Below are 18,706 nucleotides of genomic sequence, written 5' to 3'. Positions count from 1 at the left end.
CTCGTGTGCAAACCCCGTGACCCTGGAGAAGTCACTTCACTGCCACACGTTCAGCCTGCAGAGCTTCAAGAGGTCGTGTCCAGACACTTCTGCTCTCATCCTATTCCAAGACCTTTAATCTTCTGCTAACGTGTTTACAGTCCCGCGTAGTTAAGCCCCTGCCTCCTGGGCATACTCCGCGGAGCTGAGAATTCTCCGCATCTTCTACCTTACAGTGTCTCCGACTGCCCAAGTGCTGACCGATACGTAACTTGAAACTCACGGGGTCAACCTATCTCACGAACTTGGAGCCCTACCCCGAGAATCATGAACCTCTGAGTCCCACAGATGACCTTCGGGGACTCAGCTGAAATATGAACACAAAACACCTGAATGGGACCTACGCACATTTTTCCCCCAAGGTCAAGGTCCTTGATCCAAAGTTAAGAACCACCGTCCTCGGGTCGCCTGGGTGGCTCCGCGGTTAGCGCCGCCTTCAGCCCAGGCCGTGATCCTACAGTCCCAGGATCGAGTCCCGCGCCCGGCTCCCTGCATGGGACCTGCTTCTCCCTCTGCCTGTGTCTCTGCCTCTCTCTGTGTGTCTCTCATGAATAAATAAATAAAATCTTCAAAAAAAAAAAAAAGAACCACTGTCCTGAAGTAATGAAAGGCCGATGCCAGAGGCCCCGCAGGTGCTTGTTCTGCACGCCTGGACTTGCTAGGCTTCTGCATTCTCTCCAGAACTCACACCCCTCCTCTCTGCCCAGGTCCAGGAACAACTCACCTTTATTGAGCATTTACCACATACCAGCACTTTCTATGAAAAAGCCACATACATACTATTCTAGTTTCATCCTTAAAACAATCCTAAAGGATGGCCCTACAATTATCTCTATTTTATACTGAAGAAATGAAGGAAGTTCATGAACTTACCAAAGGTGTCTCGAAATCGACAAGTGTCAGGACAAGAATTTAGCCCAAACACTCTGGTTTCCCCGAACAAAATATAGCTGCTCTGGGGCTGTTTCTTGGCCGTCATACATTAGGCAGTCATGAATCTCAACAACTCCTAGAAGATTCCACCCTTCAAAACTCAATTTAAAAAAAAAAAAAAAAACCTTTTCTGAAAAATGAGAGAGGAAGACAAACCATGAGAGACTCCTGACTCTGGAAAGCAAAGGGCTGGGGGCGGGGGGGGGGGGGGGGGGGGGCGATGGGGCAACTGGGCGACCGGCATTAGAGAAGGCGCACGATGAGATGAGCACTGGGTGTTATACTGTACGTTGGAAAGTCGAATTTAAATAAGACTTTTTAAAAACCAAAAAAAAGAAAAAGAAAAGAAAACTTGCCTTTTCAGTAGAAGTTAATCATTTCCCCCTTCTTTGTTCATGCGATACTCTGGGCACTTAGCACTGAACACATCGGTATGATTTTTTGTTTCTCGCTGGACTAGACCGTGAGCTCCTAATTAATTATTTTGAGTACATCCTTGAGTATTTATACGGCCTGGGGCTATGCTAAGTACGGAGACAAAAGGAAGAACAAGATACAGGCCCTGCTCTCAAAACCCAGTCTTGCTGGATGGAGACAAGTAAACAAAGAAGGGCCATTGAAGTTTTCTGACACTGTAGTGTAAAGGGTAAGGACTCAAAGTAAAAAAAAATGCCAGCACATAGTAGAAGCCCAATAAGTGACCCTGAATGAATAAAGGAAGCTGGGAAGAGGGCCTCAGGAGCCGGGCTGTTGAATTAAAAGTCCACCTTCCCTTTATGAAAACTCTTTGAGGTTATTTATACACTGACTCACCTAAAAACTGCTTCCTGTGTTGGTGTCTATGATACATTTTTTAATGTCAGACTAAAAATACACTTCCAGTCCACCGTCCGTCTGCCTACCCAAGGACTAGAAATGAACACAAGGTAAACACGTAATGGAAGAAGATACTAGAAAACTCACTCATGTCAACACCAGGCTCACCCACTAGCGGCCGGGCATCGTCTAAAATGGCTCATACGTGAGGGTCTGAGAAGCCGCCTGTTTACAAAGCTGGAGGGACGGATACTCACAGGCTTTTAGAAAACCAGAGAATCTGAAGTGAGTCATGGCCTCGCAGCAGAGCTGGAGTAGGCAGGACTTCAGGGGCCATCCGGGGCCATTTCCTACCCAGAGGAGGGGCACGCCCCTGGCACTACAGACAGACTCAGGCTGGGGGTCGAGGCACTGGAGCCCCGAGATCGCTTTAGCTTTCAATCCCTCTATTTCTCAGCTGTGAGACCCCGGACAGCTCAGGGAACCTGCCAGGGGGACCTGCTGAGATGATCGGTTGAAATAAAAGTCACGTCGTCTTAATCGGACATGGTTTGGTTGTGGGTAGGAAGGTTCCACCCACGCGAGCTCCCACGGAAATTAGCTGGAAGGAGACGGATATCTCAAGAAATTTGAGGGCACAAAGTGCTACCAAACCTGAGGAACCTGAACCAGCAAGAAGGTCACCGCTGGTCGGTCGTAGCAACCGCCCACTCCACGTCCACCCGTCCGTGGCCCCTGGCTCCCTGCTCTGCCAAACAACCTTCTGTGCTTCTCCAGGCGTGGGGTGACGGATGGCCGCCCGGGGAGCCCTCGGGACTTCCCAGGCACACGCCAGTGAGAGGGGCCTGGAAATACAGAGGCCTGAGCGGGCACACGGGAACCCGCTGGCTCTCCTTGGGTGAAGGCCCCGTCCTAATCCCATCATCTGGGAGGGGGGCAGGCACGGGGAGGCCCACACCCTGAGGGAGGGCAGGGGGCAAGTGCTGCAAGAACATGGTGTGAAGCCAAAGCAAATGGCTGGCAACAAAGACAACCATCAGCATCTCTGGTACAAAAGTACTTTGTAGGGACGCCCGGGGGGCTCAGCAGTTAAGCCGCCTGCCTTCGGCCCAGGGTGTGACCCTGGAGTCCTGGGATCGAGTCCCACGTCGGGCTCCCTGCATGGAGCCTGCTTCTCCCTCTGCCTGTGTCTCTGCCTCTCTCTCTCTGCCTCTCATGGATATATAAACAGAAATAAAATCTTAAAAAATAAAAAAGAAGTACTTTGTAAAGAGAGGGCCGCCCAGCATAGGGTACCACTGTGGTCATCCTGGACTCTCCACCCCAATCAGCGTTCGCTTGATACCCACCGTGACAAGCTGCTCCGTACTTGAAGGGACAAGTCCAACCATGTGACAACACCTTTTTTTTCCCAAGATGCTTCATTTAAATATTTTCAATCTTCCCCCCCAAATCTTACCTCCTTAAAGAAGATAACAATCTTGCTTGTTAGGTTAGGCCTGGGCTTTCCTGATGGCCACACGAATGAACAGTTAAGGCAGCAAAGATACACTGATTGGGTAATTATTTTGAAATAACCTAAACCCAGAAAAATTTAAAAATCAGAACCTCCTCTTGCTTTAAAAAATTGCTACTGCCCTCCAACCAAATTAGCACCAACTTGCCAAAGCAAAAGAGGAACTGGAACCACGTCTAGCATCAGTGTGCAAACTACAGGTAGATACTAAGGGAAATTTTTTCCCCAAATGTAGAGTCCCTGTTACTTCTGCAAGTAGAATTCTGCTCTGCCTTGTTTATCAGAGGATCTTCCTCCCCCACCTCACTTATTTTTGCTTTGAAAAGCATAATCCAGAAAACAGTTTTTCTTCACATGTTCTTAAGTGAACCAAAATAAAGATACGCACGCTTCTCAGTAAAATAACCTCTCACTAGCTATGGGATGACTGACGGGCATTTAAATACTGACAGGAATACTCCAAGTGAGGAGAGGAGATAAAAAGAAAAAAACAACGAAACAACCCTGAAACCACCTTATACGTACAGTGGGGGTGCTACCAAGGAATCTGCTGCTGCTTTGCTATTCACATTCTTCACTGATGTCACAAGGATTTATTTTAGTAACCAGGATATACTTGTTATGGATGCAAAGAGAATCTCCTCGTCTATATTCTAAACTCAGAGCAGGAAATCAGACACGTGGGTGATGTGCAGCTGTGGCACTATAAACAGATTCTAGCCTGCACTACATTCCCTCAACTACAGATTGGGAGATTTAGAAACGAAAAACAGAAAATACACCATTTTAGGGAGACCAGTGCAACTTCTGTCCAGGAATATTTGGGTGCTGTTGGGTAGAAGGCTCAGGACCTGCATGTGGGAGCGCGCCTGTTGCTATGGAGCGTCCACCCACCTACGTGGTTAACGACAGCGACAAGGTCCTGCTCTGTCTCCGCCAGCTGTGCCACGGTGCGCACCTATCTCGGGGTATAAGGCTTCCTGACCCAGTAAATTAAAGGATTAGCCCCTTTAACATTTTGGCATTAAGTAGCCAATCTGAAACCTTGACAAAAGCCACAAACCCTCTTACTCCAAAAATACATATAATAAATATGACCGAAATTTTACATAGAATACCAGGGGGCTGGCCTGGCCCTTGGGATCCACCCCCGGGCTTCTTGGTTGAAGATCTCCAGACTAAGGCACTGTCAAGTTCCTTCAGTGCGGAAGTCTGCAATCACACAGCTGGTTTAATAACAATTACTGAATGAAAATCATTCAAACCACAGGTGAGCGTTTTGTTGTGACTAAACACCGACCCAATAGGATCTCCTTTCCAATGTTAAATTGACCCATAAGCCAATGGATGACTGGGAGGAAGTAGGAGGGACCGGATACACCAAACTCTAAACATTAGTTTAGCAATCTGGGAAGGTTTTAGAGGAGCCCAACCCCGTCTCCAGGCTGTGTTTCTTCGTTTGGATACACATGACCTCACACGAAACCTTCCGGCCACATGACGGAGATCCTGAGGGTTTTCTAGTGATGCCGGCCACATAACGAGCTTACCAATAATCACACCCAAATAAAACAAAGCCGAAGGTTCCCACTTTCCTGCCAATATAAACTTGTTCATAACGGTTAATTCCATAGTTGTGCCTGAAGAGTCCCTCAAAGGGAAAGATAATCCATAAACGAAAGCAAACAAACATGATGTCCCTAATCTCCACTATCCTGGGTGAATCAACAAAATAGTCTTCTCCTGTGATTTACTTTCTTCCTAACCCAAGTCAGTAGGTAAAACTGATTCACTTTAGAAAATTCTAGGTTCTCATCCGGGTTTGAAGGGGTACGTGACTCCATAAGAAGAAAGCAGACTGGCCCCATAAGCCCACCTCAAACACTGACGACCCCCTAATTTTACCCACCTCTGCAAACTCTGCCACATTTAAGTCTCCTGGATCTTTTTTGGTGGATCTTGAGCTTTTTCAGTTTATCGTTTTAGGGGAGGGAGGTGAGGGCAGAGGGAAAATGTGAGGTCATTTCTGCTCATACTGACTCTGATTTAGGTAAAGAAATTTAATAGATAATTTAAAAATATTGGTGACACCGCCTGTAACAAAAACTATGCAATCAGGAGCACCTGGGTGGTGCAGCTGGTTAAGCCTTGGACTCCGAGGCTTGGGTGGTGATCTCAGGGTCATGAGATCAAGCCCTGCGACCAGCCCCGGATGGACTCTTTCTCCCTCTGGGCCCCCCTCGTCCTCCCTGTCTCTGTCAAATGTATAAGTAAACCTAAAAACAACAACAAAAACCCTATCCGATCAGAAATGTTTGTTATAAACAGAGACCGTAACATGGTCAGGACTCAAAGGTGTCTTTTTGAAAGGACTGGGAGAATACGATCAGGTTTCTTAGTAGTTGCTTCAACATATTTTGTTAAAAAGGACTATCTGATAAAGCACGGAAATCAGCCGCATGAATGCCATCTTACCAATGGCCTGGCGCCGTTATTAGCAGGCGCGTGGACTCCTCCCAAGAGGCGTCTGGAAATACAGAACTGATGAACCACAACCCTTGCTAATGGTCCAAAAGTCCACAGACTTTCCTCCTCCTATAAATCACCCCTAATCATTTTAGATAACATGACAGTTGGGTTTTTTTGTTGTTGTTGTTTTTTGGTTGTTTTGTTTTTTTTTTTACAGTTAGCAGACTGGTCTTTTTTATCCCAAGTGTCTTCATGTGGTGCCTAACATTCCATCATAGACGTACAAATGGCAAAGCACAATCCCTTTGTAAAGAGTTAGGACTCTCAGCTATGAAACTTGAAAAGAAAGGGGGTAATATTATCATTGTAATTATTTTTTTGACTAGAAATTTGTTTTACAGAAATGTTGAGAGAAGAAAAAATCACTTGTCAGTTATAGAAATGATTCCATCATTTCATGTAGTCATTCGCGGTAACGAACCAACCAAGAAAGGCTTAATACTCCATCGTGACGTACAGCACAGGGCTCAAGGCAAAACATAACGACTTCATTACCTAAGAACAGAACGGATGTGCTGGCTTTTCCTACCCCACAGCATTTTCCAGTATTTTTTCAGACTAAGGAATTTCTCAACCCCTTAAAATTCTAGATTTACTACCCAACACAGATCAATCCATCTTGAGGCTTTCCGCCAATGACTCTCGGGGCTGCTATTTCAACGGCCTGTAGATGTGAAAGCTGGGTAGAGACATGTCAGAAAAACCCAACTTTCTTTGATCTCTGCGCCCAGGTTCCTCAGAAGAAGCCCCATGGAGAGTCTGAGGTTATGCTAAGTATGTGACTTGCAGCGTTAATCAGCAGAGTGACATTCCTTTTTAGGAGCAGGCACCATCTTAGCCAATCCAAACCTGGCTTTGCAGAAAAATACATAAATTGAATGACTGATAATACACTTTAAAATGAAGGTACACCCAATTTATTTTTTTTAAGACTTTATGTATTTATTCATGAGAGACACAGAGAGAGGCAGAGATATGGGCAGAGGGAGGAGCAGGCTCCATGCAGGGAGCCCGATGGGGGACTTGATCCCGGGACCCCGGGGTCACACCCTGAGCCAGAGGCAGATGCTCAACCCCTGAGCCCCTCAGGTGTCCCGAGGTACATCCACTTTAGAAGATATTTTCAAGTAACAGAATTTGGGATCACAGAAAAATCGATGCCCATCACACAGATAAGCATTCATTTCCCCCAGTGATTAACCCCTTATCCAGAGGCCAGAGGGCTCGGCCCACTGTTCCCGTCTCAGGGCACTCCTACGACCCTACGGAAGCACCACGTTAGGGCCCCGACAGACAGGCTAATTCCAAGTCTTTGAAATAGTCAGGAAAAAGTGAGCACTGACCCAATCACAGATCCTGACAGAGGGGTCTGCTCCGGACCTGTCACTGCCATTCACCAACAGGTCGGTCACTCCCGCCTCCAAGCATCTCTGAGTACAGATCCCCTCCAACGGGCTTCCCCTCCCGGCTCCTGCAGCCTGTGGTTTTAAAACTGTCACCGCTTCAAAGTTCAACCCGCCACTTTTTATACTTCTCCCTTGACAATTGTCGGTTTTAAAATGCTTATGTTTTGGGATCCCTGGGTGGCTCGGCGGTGAAGCGTCTGCCTTCAGCCCAGGCCGTGATCCTGGAGACCCGGGATCGAGTCCCGCGTCGGGCTCCCTGCATGGAGCCTGCGTCTCCCTCTTCCTCTCTCTCTCTCTCTCTCTGTCTCTCATGAATAAATAAATAAAATCTTTTAAAAAATTTTAATGGTGAAAAGTAGAGGTTCTGTTTACAATTGCTTTTTCAAACAAGGATTATGTTTTTTTACATTAACACACATGGGATCATCTTCTTTGTCAACAATCAAATATAATTTGCACATTCTCTAACCACTTTGAGGACAATTTCCCCGTAATATCACCATTTTCCCCCCTAAAGGCTTCGATGTGATGAAATCGTGGAACTGATTAAGTAATGACAAGCTCTTAAAGAGTCAGTCAATGATTTCTGCTTTCTGGGGTTTGTCAAGACCTCAAATTCCAGCCAAAACCTGTATCAAAATAAATGGAAAAGCTTAAAAAGAATATACATTTAACACCCAAGGACTAAAGTCACTTAAGATACATAGTCCTTAGATTCTTTTATCTGCTCAAAGGCCCTTCAAAGGCAGCTGGAAACTCTGGCCATGCTTACGTATACCCGGAAATCTCAATATTAATTTCATAGCCCAAATGTAAAATCTCTTCTCATTATCTGAAATCAGGAATTCATCTCACAGACTGCCTAAGAAAGTTTGAAGAAAAAACAGAATCGGTCCTGACTTTCCCTTACACTTGAGATAATACTGTTATGGCTCAATCTCTGATAAACAGGAAGTCGACCACATGTAATAGGATCTTGTTCACCACATTCCTGATCCCTTTCCTCCTGTCCTACTTACTGCTGCCAGAAAGGCATCCAGACTCATGGTAAAACATAAACAGAACTTTCATGCATTCTTAACATAAGAATCAGAGGAAAACAGACCTACGGGGCCTACTAAATGTTATTATAATTAAAAATACCTCTCTGTGAGCAAAGACACACCATCCCTATTTAATATTTAATTTAATGGGTGCCTCCCTCAGTGTCCATAAACAAAGGTACAGAGAATAAATTTTAAGGAAAAAAATATTCCCACAAACCTGACACATGGCCAGCCTTCTCAGAGTAAAGGTAACAGCTCCCACCCACAGCTACTGCCCCCAGAAAGCACTTTTTTGACCTGGTTTTCTTGATGGCTCTACGGTGTCAGTTATTTTATACATTAACTGAAGGAGCTGTTGGTTAATTTTTTAATGTGCCCCTATGAGGTATGGGCCCTCCCAGTACAAGAAATTTAACAATGTTTTAAGATAAGAATCTTTAGTACAGTCTTTTTTTCTAGATGGAGATAAAATATATTTTCGAGGCAGGGTACATACTTGAGAGAGAAAATAGAAGACACATTCTAATTCATTTACATATAGAAATGTTTTAGTTGGGACCCCTGGGTGCCTCAGGGGTTTAGCGCCACCTTCGGCCCAGGGTGTGATCCTGGAGACCCGGGATCGAGTCCTGCATCGGGCTCCCTGCATGGGGCCTGCTTCTCCCCCTGCCTGTGTCTCTGCCTCTCTCTCTCTCTCTCTCTCTCTCTCTCTCTCTCTCTCCCTCTCCCTGTGTCTCTCATGAATAAAGAAATAAAATCTTAAAAAAAAAAAAGAGCTGTCTCTTAAAAAAAAAAAGAAATGTTTTAGTTAAAGCCTCACCAGTGAAGGCATTTTTAATGTCTCGGATTAATATTCGCTGGGAAGTAGGGGCGCCTGGGTGGCTCGGTGGGTGGGGCATCTGCCTTCGGCTCGGGTCATGATCCTGGGGCCTGGGGCCCGGCCCCTCGTTGGGCTCCCTGGTCAGCGGGGGGCCTGCTTCTCCCTCTGCCCCCCCTTGCGTGTGTGGGCTCACTCTCTCAAATAAACAAACACAATATTTAAAAACAAATATCTGCTGGGAAGTGATTCATTGTTAAAACATGTGATCGCTTCTGACCACCCAGTAAGATGGGGGGGGGGGCCACATACCCAACAGTTCTCGGACACCAGCCTAGTCCTACAACACAGTTCAGTTCTGACCCCGTCCACCTGGAGATGTTACGGGCCCAGTCCCACAGACTGTACCCACTCCAGGTGCCAATCTCAAGCCCGGGGCGTTACCTGCATTTCTCACCAACTGGCTTTAAAATTAGAGGTTCCCAAAAGCCCCCACTTGGGTTTAATTTGCTAGGGCAGTTCAAAGAATTCAGAAAAACCCATTAACTCACTAGATTACTGATTTGTTACAAAGGATATGAACCAACAGCCGGGTCAGAGATCCCTGGGACAAGATCCCTAATGAAATTCCTTCTTTCTGGGGTGTCTGGGTGATCAGTTGGTTAAGTGTCTGCCTTCGGCTCAGGGTCGTGGGCTGGAGCCGGGCTCCCTGCTCAGTGGGGAGTCTGCTTCCCCCTCTCCCTCTCCACCCCCCCCACTTGCCCGTGTGCGTGTGCTCGCTCTCTCTCTCTCTCTTTCAAATAAATAAATAAGGAAAATCTAAAACAAAGAAATTCCTTCTTTCCTCACAGAGTTTGGGGCCGGGAGGGTAGCAGAAGAAAGCATTCTGGTTTCCCAAACGGGTAGCTCTCTGCACTCCCTTCCTTTGGGATTTTTATGGAGGTTTCGTTAATATTCACAACTGATTAGATCCTTGGCTACTGGTGACTGAGTCGACCTCCAGCCCCTCTCCCCTCCCTGAAAACCAGGAGTGGAACTGAAAGTGCCACCCCTCTATTCACGGTTGGTTCCCCTGGCAACCAGCCCCCACCCCTTAGGTGCTTTCCAGAAGTCACCTCATTAACACAAGCCCAGTTGCGGCGGAAAGGGGCTTGTTATGAACCAGAACACCCATTTCACTTTTATGGCTTCTGACGCTCTTTCAGGAACTGAGGACAAGAGACCAAATATTATAACAAAAGATGCTCCCATTATTCTCATCACTCCGGAAATTCTAAGGGTTTTGGGAACCATGAGCCAGGAACTGTGGGTAAAACCCAAAATATATGAGAAATACGTGTTGGTGACCTGGATGACCAAATACATATTTCCCGTAAATCACACTCACAACACCGCCTGTTCCCCTACTAGAGCACATGTACACACACATACAGTCTGGTAAGCTTAAGTGTCTATTTCCCAACCACGGTCTCTCCCAACTCCTTAAAAGGACGTTTGTTTTCCAGTCCTGCATCCTCAGTACTTCGTGTTTAACATACGGTTGAGACATAATAAGGTTTGAATGAGTGAATGAGCCTGTTACACGACCAACAGCGGCGACAACAGATACGAGAATGTGGACATGTGAAATGCAAAGTACCTCTGACTGCTCCCAGCTGCGCTCTACCCGGACTGAGCCACCCGGGTGCCCCCAGGGTCTCCACTCCGTGAGGCTCACTCCAGAGATCTATTTGCTCAGCTCCGCACACACGCGCGTGCACACACACCTGCTCACACGTGTACCGAGGCAAGCTTCCCTCACCGTGTTCCACAGCCTCCTGCGCATCACACTGGCATGATCATTCATTTGCCCGTCATTGCACTTGAGTATAAACCCCTAAAGGGCAGTCGTACCTTCCCGTCTCCGTATGTCTGGCCATCAGCACAGGGCCCCGCAGTGGTAGGCACCGCAAACGGTTTGGAACAATGGGGTGCACTAAACGAATGGACGGGGCAGGGCGGGGGGGGGCTCTTCATTCTGGAAATTATCTCAGCATATCTGTTTGTTCCCAATAAGATGTCAATCAAGCACATATACTAGCAAAAGTCCTAAGCAAAATTAATTTCCTGATTATATATGGGGATTATTGCTGATACAGGAAAATCAGAATTAGAAAAAGTGCCTTGATCCAAGGACAGGCCCCGGGCAGGGAGGCCTCCAACACACGTCTTCTCTTTCCGTCTCACCCCTAACCCTGTGTTAGTAAAAAAAAAAAAAAAAAAAAAGTTTGTCTCAACCTAACTTTTGCGTCTGAGAAACAGTATAGGGGACGTTAGGTTGAGACAAACGTTTTTTTCTCCCGCTCATGAGATGTCTGCATGTCCCACGCCCTCAGAACCCTGAGCCACAACCGAGTAAGATACAAAAAACAAAAACAAAACAAAACCCAACCCCTGTTTTATGGGAAAATGGGTGCTCATGGGTTGGCATTCCCATTTTGACAGGGACCCTAACCAAGATGACGCCTTTTCCCAAAGTCTAGTGGGAAAAGACATTTTGAAACACGGGACCTTTCAGAATTCTTCAAATCGCTCTGCTGGGCTGAGCTCCGTCTTCACAGGACGAAGGCGATGAAGCCCGGTGGTGAGGGGACGCTCGGAAGCCAGGCGGCCCGGGTTTGAACCCCAGCCCTTCCACTCTCTTAAGCCTCTGACCTTGAGCAACCTCGCGGGGGCCCGAGGTTTCTATCCACAGGAAGAAATAGTAAGACCTACCTCAGGGAACCGCCGAGAACGTGAACCTGAAGAGGAAAACGGCCGAGGCAGGAACGAGCGAGGAGAGAGAACACTTACTGATTTGGTTGTTCAGCTTGAACGCGATGTCCAGCTGCAGAATAAACAGCATGAACTGGAACCACGGACTCATCTCCATGGAGGGCAGGGGAATGTGGACAGAAAATACAATGTCGTTGGCTTCGATTTCTCTTGGAATCGCTTCCTCGATGTCCCGGATCTTGTCGCACTGGTTGGGTCCCCAAGGCATTAACCATTTTGCCTTGTGATGGTTTTTACGGACGTCCACACATTTCACGGACATGTAGGACACTGCCGTCGTGGGTCCTGGAGCTGAAAAGAAAATGTTTTCGTTTTAGAAAAATCTTCCACTGAAATGTTCATTTTTTTGGCTGACATTTGCCTCCAATTTTCACACGGCCTTCTATAATTGGGATCGTAGTCCCCAGGGAGCCCCCAAACCCAGGTGAGGATCCTTCAGGATCTCCACAGGTGTCACCAAGTTTCTCCAAGAGTCTTCGCACTAGGTTTTCAATCACTGTCACTTTGATGGAAAGAATATATTCGTAACCACTCTGGTTCAGTTACTTCCTTTTTTTTTTTTTTTAAAGATTTTATTTACTTATTCATGAGAGACAGAGAGACAGAGAGAGGCAGGGACGCAGGCAGAGGGAGAAGCAGGCTCCGTGCGGGGAGCCCGACGCAGGACTGGATCCCGGGACCCCGGGATCACCTGAGCCAGACGCAGACGCTCAACCACCAAAACACCCGCCCGTGCATCCCTGGTTCAGTTACTTTCTTCCTCCAAACAAATGTGACAAAAATCGACCGACCGTGCTGCAGCTCCCAGCCACTCGGGCTGGAGGCCCCAGGACTTCAGCGAGCACAGGGCCTGAAGCCCGCGTGAACCGCCACTGAGTCTCGGGCAAGCGGGTCTGATCTGGTGGCTTTAGGACCCTCATCTGAGAAACAAGACGGGCCGTTCCTAAGACCGGCCAAGGCAGCTGGTTTCCGAGACGCTCCTGAGCTCTACGCTGCATCCGACGGACAGAAAGAGCCACGCCGACCCCGGGCCCCGTGTGGCACGCAGCTGTCGGGAGGACTGAAGCACAGGCCGGACGTCGGGAGTATCTAACCCACGCACTTGATCTGTGCGTCGCAAAAGAGGTCGGCACATCTAACTACGGAACATTCAAGAACACACCGTTTTGTGATTATCAAATGGTCACACGATTATAAAAGAAAATCTGCGAAATACAGAAATTTTAAAGTTCAGGACAACATTTACCCAAAATCCCACTAGAGGGAAGTAACCGCTGTTGGAAAAATATCAAAATACTATCTTTTCTAGGAGGGTGTAATTAGATAAAATTTATAAATGAGTTACAGTCTGTAACTTCATAATACATACTAACATTAATGTACATTTCTAGAAAACAGGAGCACACCTGATAGAGTTTTTTTTAAAAATGCATGTTTTTACTTATTTTTCTTTTTAAGATTTTATTTATTTATTCATGAGACACACAGAGAGAGAGAGAGGCAGACACACAGGCAGAGGGAGAAGCAGGCTCCATGCGGGGAGCCCTACACGGGACTCGACCCCGGGACTCCAGGATCACACCCTGGACCAAAGGCAGGTGCCAAACTGCTGAGCCCCCCAGGGATCCCCAAAGTTCCAGATTTTATACAGAATCTGTCTCTACCTGGGGTACCTGGGTGGCTCAGCCAGGTAAGCATCTGACTTTGGCTCAGGTCCTGATCCCAGGGTCTTGGGGTCGGCCCCGTAGGGAGCCTGCTTCTCCCTCTGCCCCTGCCCCACTCTCACATGCCGGCTTTCTCGCTCTCTCTCAAATATATGAAATCTTAAAAAAAAAAAAAAAAAAGGAATATTTCTTTAGCTTTAGGTTTTTCCCGTGCTTTTGTGCTTAGACCTTCTTTATCTCCAAATCCAATAAACAGCCACCGTTATTAATTTCTATTTTTTTACAACTTAATTTTTAAAAATCTTTACATAGTTGGTCCATCTGAAATTTGTTTTGATATAAAAGACGAATTGAGGTCCCAAGTTTTATTTTTGCTAAACATTTACATTATTCTTTACTGAACAGACTCTCCTTTCTTGTTGACTTATGACCTCACCTTTATCTCATGTAGGCCTATAGATGTTTTTGGACAGTCTGCTCGATTTCATGTATTGAACTGTCATGTCACTTCATGGTTCAATACAACATTGTGCTGAATCCTATAAATTAGCTTCTATCAATATCTGATAGAGTAAATCCCCCCCAATCCATTTCAAATTTACCCTTTTTATCCTTTTGCTGGGATTTGACTGAAATTACATTAAACCTACAAATGAATATGGACATCCTTTCCCAACATTTAGTTTTCCTGTCAAAGAACAGCGATTCCTTCCCCATGAGCTGGAGTCCGTTTTGATATCTCTTTGAAAATTTTCACAATTTTCTTCCTATAGGTCCTGCGAGTACAATATACTTTTAAAACAGATTAATAGGGCAGCCCCGGTGGCGCAGTGGTTTAGCACTGCCTCTGGCCCAGGACGTGATCCTGAAGACCCGGGATCGAGTCCCACGTGGGGTTCCCTGCAGGGAGCCTGCTCCTCCCTCTGCCTGTGTCTCTGCCTCTCTCTGTCTGTGTCTCTCATTAATAAATAAATTTGTAAAAATCTTAAAAAAAATAAAATAGATTTATAAAATGTAACTCTGAAAATGAACAGGGAAAGGACAACATTATAGATCATGGTGGCTTAAGCACGTTTACTTCTGTGCATCTGATCCCTGGCACACTGTGCTTTCACACCTTTTATGAACAGAAATCACTGCCTATGTGACAGACATCAGGTAACAACCAGAGAAATAATAAATAAAGCAGGAGGAAGGTCACTTAGGAGACAGCGGTCTGGGTGCCTGGAGGGCTCAGTCAGGGGACTGCACAGCTCCTGATCTCGGGGTTGTGAGTTCGAGCCCCCTTGGTGGGTACTGAGTTCACTTAAAAAAAAGAAAATCTTAAAAAAAAAAAAGGAGGCAAAAGTGTGCATTATTAATATTTGCCCTGCGTCTAATGCTCAGATACATATTTTTTCTATCCCTAAATATCTGTCCTAGCAGTAAATTTTTGGCAAAATGTTATGTTTGCAGAAAGGTGTGGCAAAGTCTACTAAAATGTATCAGGAAACACAACACCACTAAGCTCTGGCTGAAGGTCCTTCGGGCACCACAGAACCACTAGTAATCCAGGCAAGGGAAGTTTTTCTTTAAAACTCAAAACTGTATCACAAAGACATTTTACACCTAATCCACCTAAAATCAGACATCTGGCTTATGAGAAATATGAATCCATCAAACTTTGGTTATCCCGACCTAGCCAAACCGCCCCCTGACGTTGGAAAAACCAAATGGTCCATTTCACTGAACCCTTTTTAATGTAGCTAAAGAAATAAACAGGGAGACAAAACTCATGAATTTTATTTTTGACTATAACACACTCAGCCTATTTGCTGCAGAAAATAGTTACTACATTTTAAACCTTCGATTCTTCTAAAACGAACCTTTTTTTCATTTCTTTCCTTCCCCTCCCCACTTTTGAAAAACAAGTCTCTCCCTCCTTAGACCAAAATGAAAAATAACTGAGTTCCTCAGCTAAGCTCCAAAACCACATTCCAAACTTAATAACAGAGAAGCTGAACACTTTACGGGCACAAAGGCTGCATTTTTAATGGACACAGTGAACGCCTGCCTTTGTAGCAGCCTGAATTATTTTCATTCTTTCGTTAGTCTAGTGTATCTTGCATAAAGAAAAAAAAATCCCAGGAATACTAATATTTTCATAAATCTCATGGCAGCGAACTTGGAGAAGCCTCAAGTGCATCTCAAGCCGTATTATGAGAGTCACAAACATTTTTCTTCACTTGAATAAATTAGCCCTCTAGTCTCTAGTCTCAAAAACCTTTAGCATAGGTTCAAAACCTAAAGATAATTCAACATTCTCGATTTTCCAGCAGTGCTTGTAATTTTTGAGAAAGTAATATTCTGATATTCAAACAGCTGATGCTCTCCCAATAACATATTTATAACTTTTTTTTAAGTTTTTATTTATGTATTCATGAGAGACACGCAGACAGGGGCAGAGACCCAGGCAGAGGGAGAAGCAGGCTCCATGCAGGGAGCCCGACGTGGGACTCGATCCCGGGACCCCGGGTCACACCCCGGGCTGAAGGCAGACGCTCCACCACGGAGCCCCCAGGCGCCCCTATATTTACAACTTAAGACAACTTCCTATACCAGCTACAGGTGAACTCCTGGATGTTTCTTTATGTAGAAAAAGTCCATCAAAGTCAACTGAAAGCAAAGCTTCTAGCTAGGAGGCCGTGTTTTCACTAGCTATAGCCAAAATTGTGACTACACGGATCACAGAACAGTGTCTAAAATTAAAAAAAAAAAAAAAAAGCTTGATTTCTATCTTTAAATCAACAATAACAAAGAAAAAGTATGAGGGGTTTTACTGTAAGTGGAAAGAATAAAATGGAAAATGTTGACATTCCCCGCGACCTTTGAAGACACCACAAGCAACTAACGAGCAGGTATAGGTCACGAAGGCCCTACTTAGTCACTAGCGTGGCTCCGGGAATTAGTAGAGTTTGTGTATTTAGGAAGGGCCTGGATGGATTCAGGTCAACACACTGAGTCATGTTTGCTCAGGTGAAAGCTCAAAGTCACCACTCCTCAGAGCTCCCGGACGGGACGGTAACGCGACACCACCCGCTGCGCCCGCTGCCGCACACGCGTCCTGCATGTCCCCTCTGCCCACCCAAAGCCTTTAACTGGGGGGTAAGACGGGCCAGAGGTGCCCCCAGCATCAGGATGGAGTCGTCAGGGCAATGTGGCCGGAGAGGAGCGTGCGCAGGACGGGGCCGGCTGGCTCTCGGTGGCTCGCGGTGGCTCGCGGTGGCTCCCAGTGGCTCCCAGTGGCTCGCGGTGGCTCGCGGTGGCTCGCGGCGGCTCCCGCCAAGCGCAGGGGTCATAAAGCTGCGAGCCCTTCCCTGGAGCGCAGTTCTCTCCCCGGGTGCCACGTGGGCCGCTGCCTTCCTCGCGCACTTGCACACCCGTGTCCTCGGCCCGCGCCCGTCCCCCGCGGCACAGCGATCGGGAGACGCGATTCCCGACGACACTGGATGCGAAAGGAGACGAAAGCAGCGGGACCTCCAGCTCAGGGCCCTGAGACGCTGCAGACACCCCGGGGCCCCCGCGGCACAGCGGCTCGCCTCCGCATCTCGTCCTGACGCCACCCGAGAAAGGGCACCAGGGAGACGCCTGGGAGCTAAGAGAAACGAATTCACTAGAATGAGGCAGAAACTCCAGTCGTGCCAACAGAACCTCGAGTGGAAACGTAAGGACCAGTGACTAACCCTGCCCTCCTTCTGGAGCGCTCCTGGCCCCGGGCCGCTTCCCGCTGGAGCATCTCCAGCGGCCGCCCGCTCGCAAATTGCCAGCCAGGCCCCCGCGGCCCCGGCCGGCCGAGCTGAGTCAACGGCAAATCCTTGGCCCCCACCCCTGCCCGAACCGGTCATTAAAGAGCCGGACGGACAGACGAGACTTAGTCGCCTCCTAGAAAGGTTAAAATAAAATTAAAACAACACGCTGACATGACACATGGTCTCCGCTCAGGTCAGCCCAGGCCAGGCCTCCCTTCGCCCCGGGGCGAGGCAGGCGGCCTCCCGCACGGCCTCCCGCACGCCGGCCCAGGAGTACCGCCGCCGCGGGCACCGCGCCACCTGCAGGGACGATGACCGCCCCGGCCCCGAGCGGCTCACAGCCGCGTGGGACGTCCCTCCGGATTGCAACCCGCCCGGGCGGAGGCAGCTGGGACAGGGCGGCCGGCCGGGGGGACACCGGGGAAGAGCGTGTGCCAGGCCACGGACACCTGGGGCGCAGGGCGTTCTGGAAACACCGGCACCTGAGTATCAGAATTTATGAAGAGACCATTCGGTAGCTGGAAACGCGGCGCCGGCGGTCAGGCAGGCGCCTTGGCTTCCCCCGCCCCGCGGCCTCCGCTCCATGCTGCAAAGCAACGGAGAGAAGACGACGGACGAGATCTGCACATGGCCCCGAACCTGTACTTCGGGGAGCTTTCCTTCCCAGACGCCCGCCTCTGTCCTGCAGGCAGCCCCAAGGCCAGCCGTGAGGGCTCCTGGGAGGAGGAGCAAGGGGGCCTGGGGAGGGAACGGGTGGGGACGGGGGCAGGGATGGGGGACGGCGAAGCTCTGCCTCCTACTCTGGCCACCGGGCCTCCAAGGAGCCTCCGGAGTCTGGGTCACCTAAACCAGAGAAAGCGCGTCTTCCTGCGACAAAGACGTGATCCATGTCGGCCTTGCGAGGGGAAGGGACGTGCAGAACGGACCATCAGGGGGTAGAGGCGCATTTACAAACATCAGCGATCAGAAACCCTCACTTGAAAAAGTAATGATTTTAAGTAAAAATGGTCAAACGCTTCGGAAACACTTGAGACACTTGCGCTTTCGCCGCAGCAATCAGCTAACAGAGATGAAAACAAAATACACCCCCCCCCCGGTTAACAACACACGGGCGACTGCTACCACAGAACTTCTTCTAGGGATCAGCAAGGCGGTCGCTCTAACCGTGGAGCTCTAACCGCGGCGCGTGGAGCTCTCACCGTGGTGCTCTAACCGCGGCGCGTGGAGCTCTCACCGTGGTGCTCTCACCGTGGAGCTCTCACCGCGGCGCTCTCACCGTGGTGCTCTAACCGTGGAGCTCTCACCGTGGTGCTCTAACCGTGGAGCTCTCACCGTGGT

The 18,706-nt window shown here is 48.0% G+C and overlaps 1 protein-coding gene across 2 annotated transcripts in view; it reads right to left on the bottom strand.

Annotated features, from left to right (window-relative positions):
• The window catches only part of WLS (Wnt ligand secretion mediator), a 92,246-nt gene that overhangs the window by 38,095 nt on the left and 35,445 nt on the right, over positions 1 to 18,706 (bottom strand). For both annotated transcript variants that reach the window (XM_025986683.2, XM_072754914.1), the window contains exon 2: positions 11,935 to 12,207. In XM_025986683.2, the coding sequence (XP_025842468.1) occupies positions 11,935 to 12,207 (273 nt within the window). The remainder of the gene's footprint in view (positions 1 to 11,934; positions 12,208 to 18,706) is intronic.

The sequence above is a fragment of the Vulpes vulpes genome, chromosome 3 (assembly GCF_048418805.1).
Source record: "Vulpes vulpes isolate BD-2025 chromosome 3, VulVul3, whole genome shotgun sequence".
NCBI lineage: Eukaryota > Metazoa > Chordata > Mammalia > Carnivora > Canidae > Vulpes > Vulpes vulpes.
This window is presented reverse-complemented; position numbering and strand designations above follow the sequence as displayed.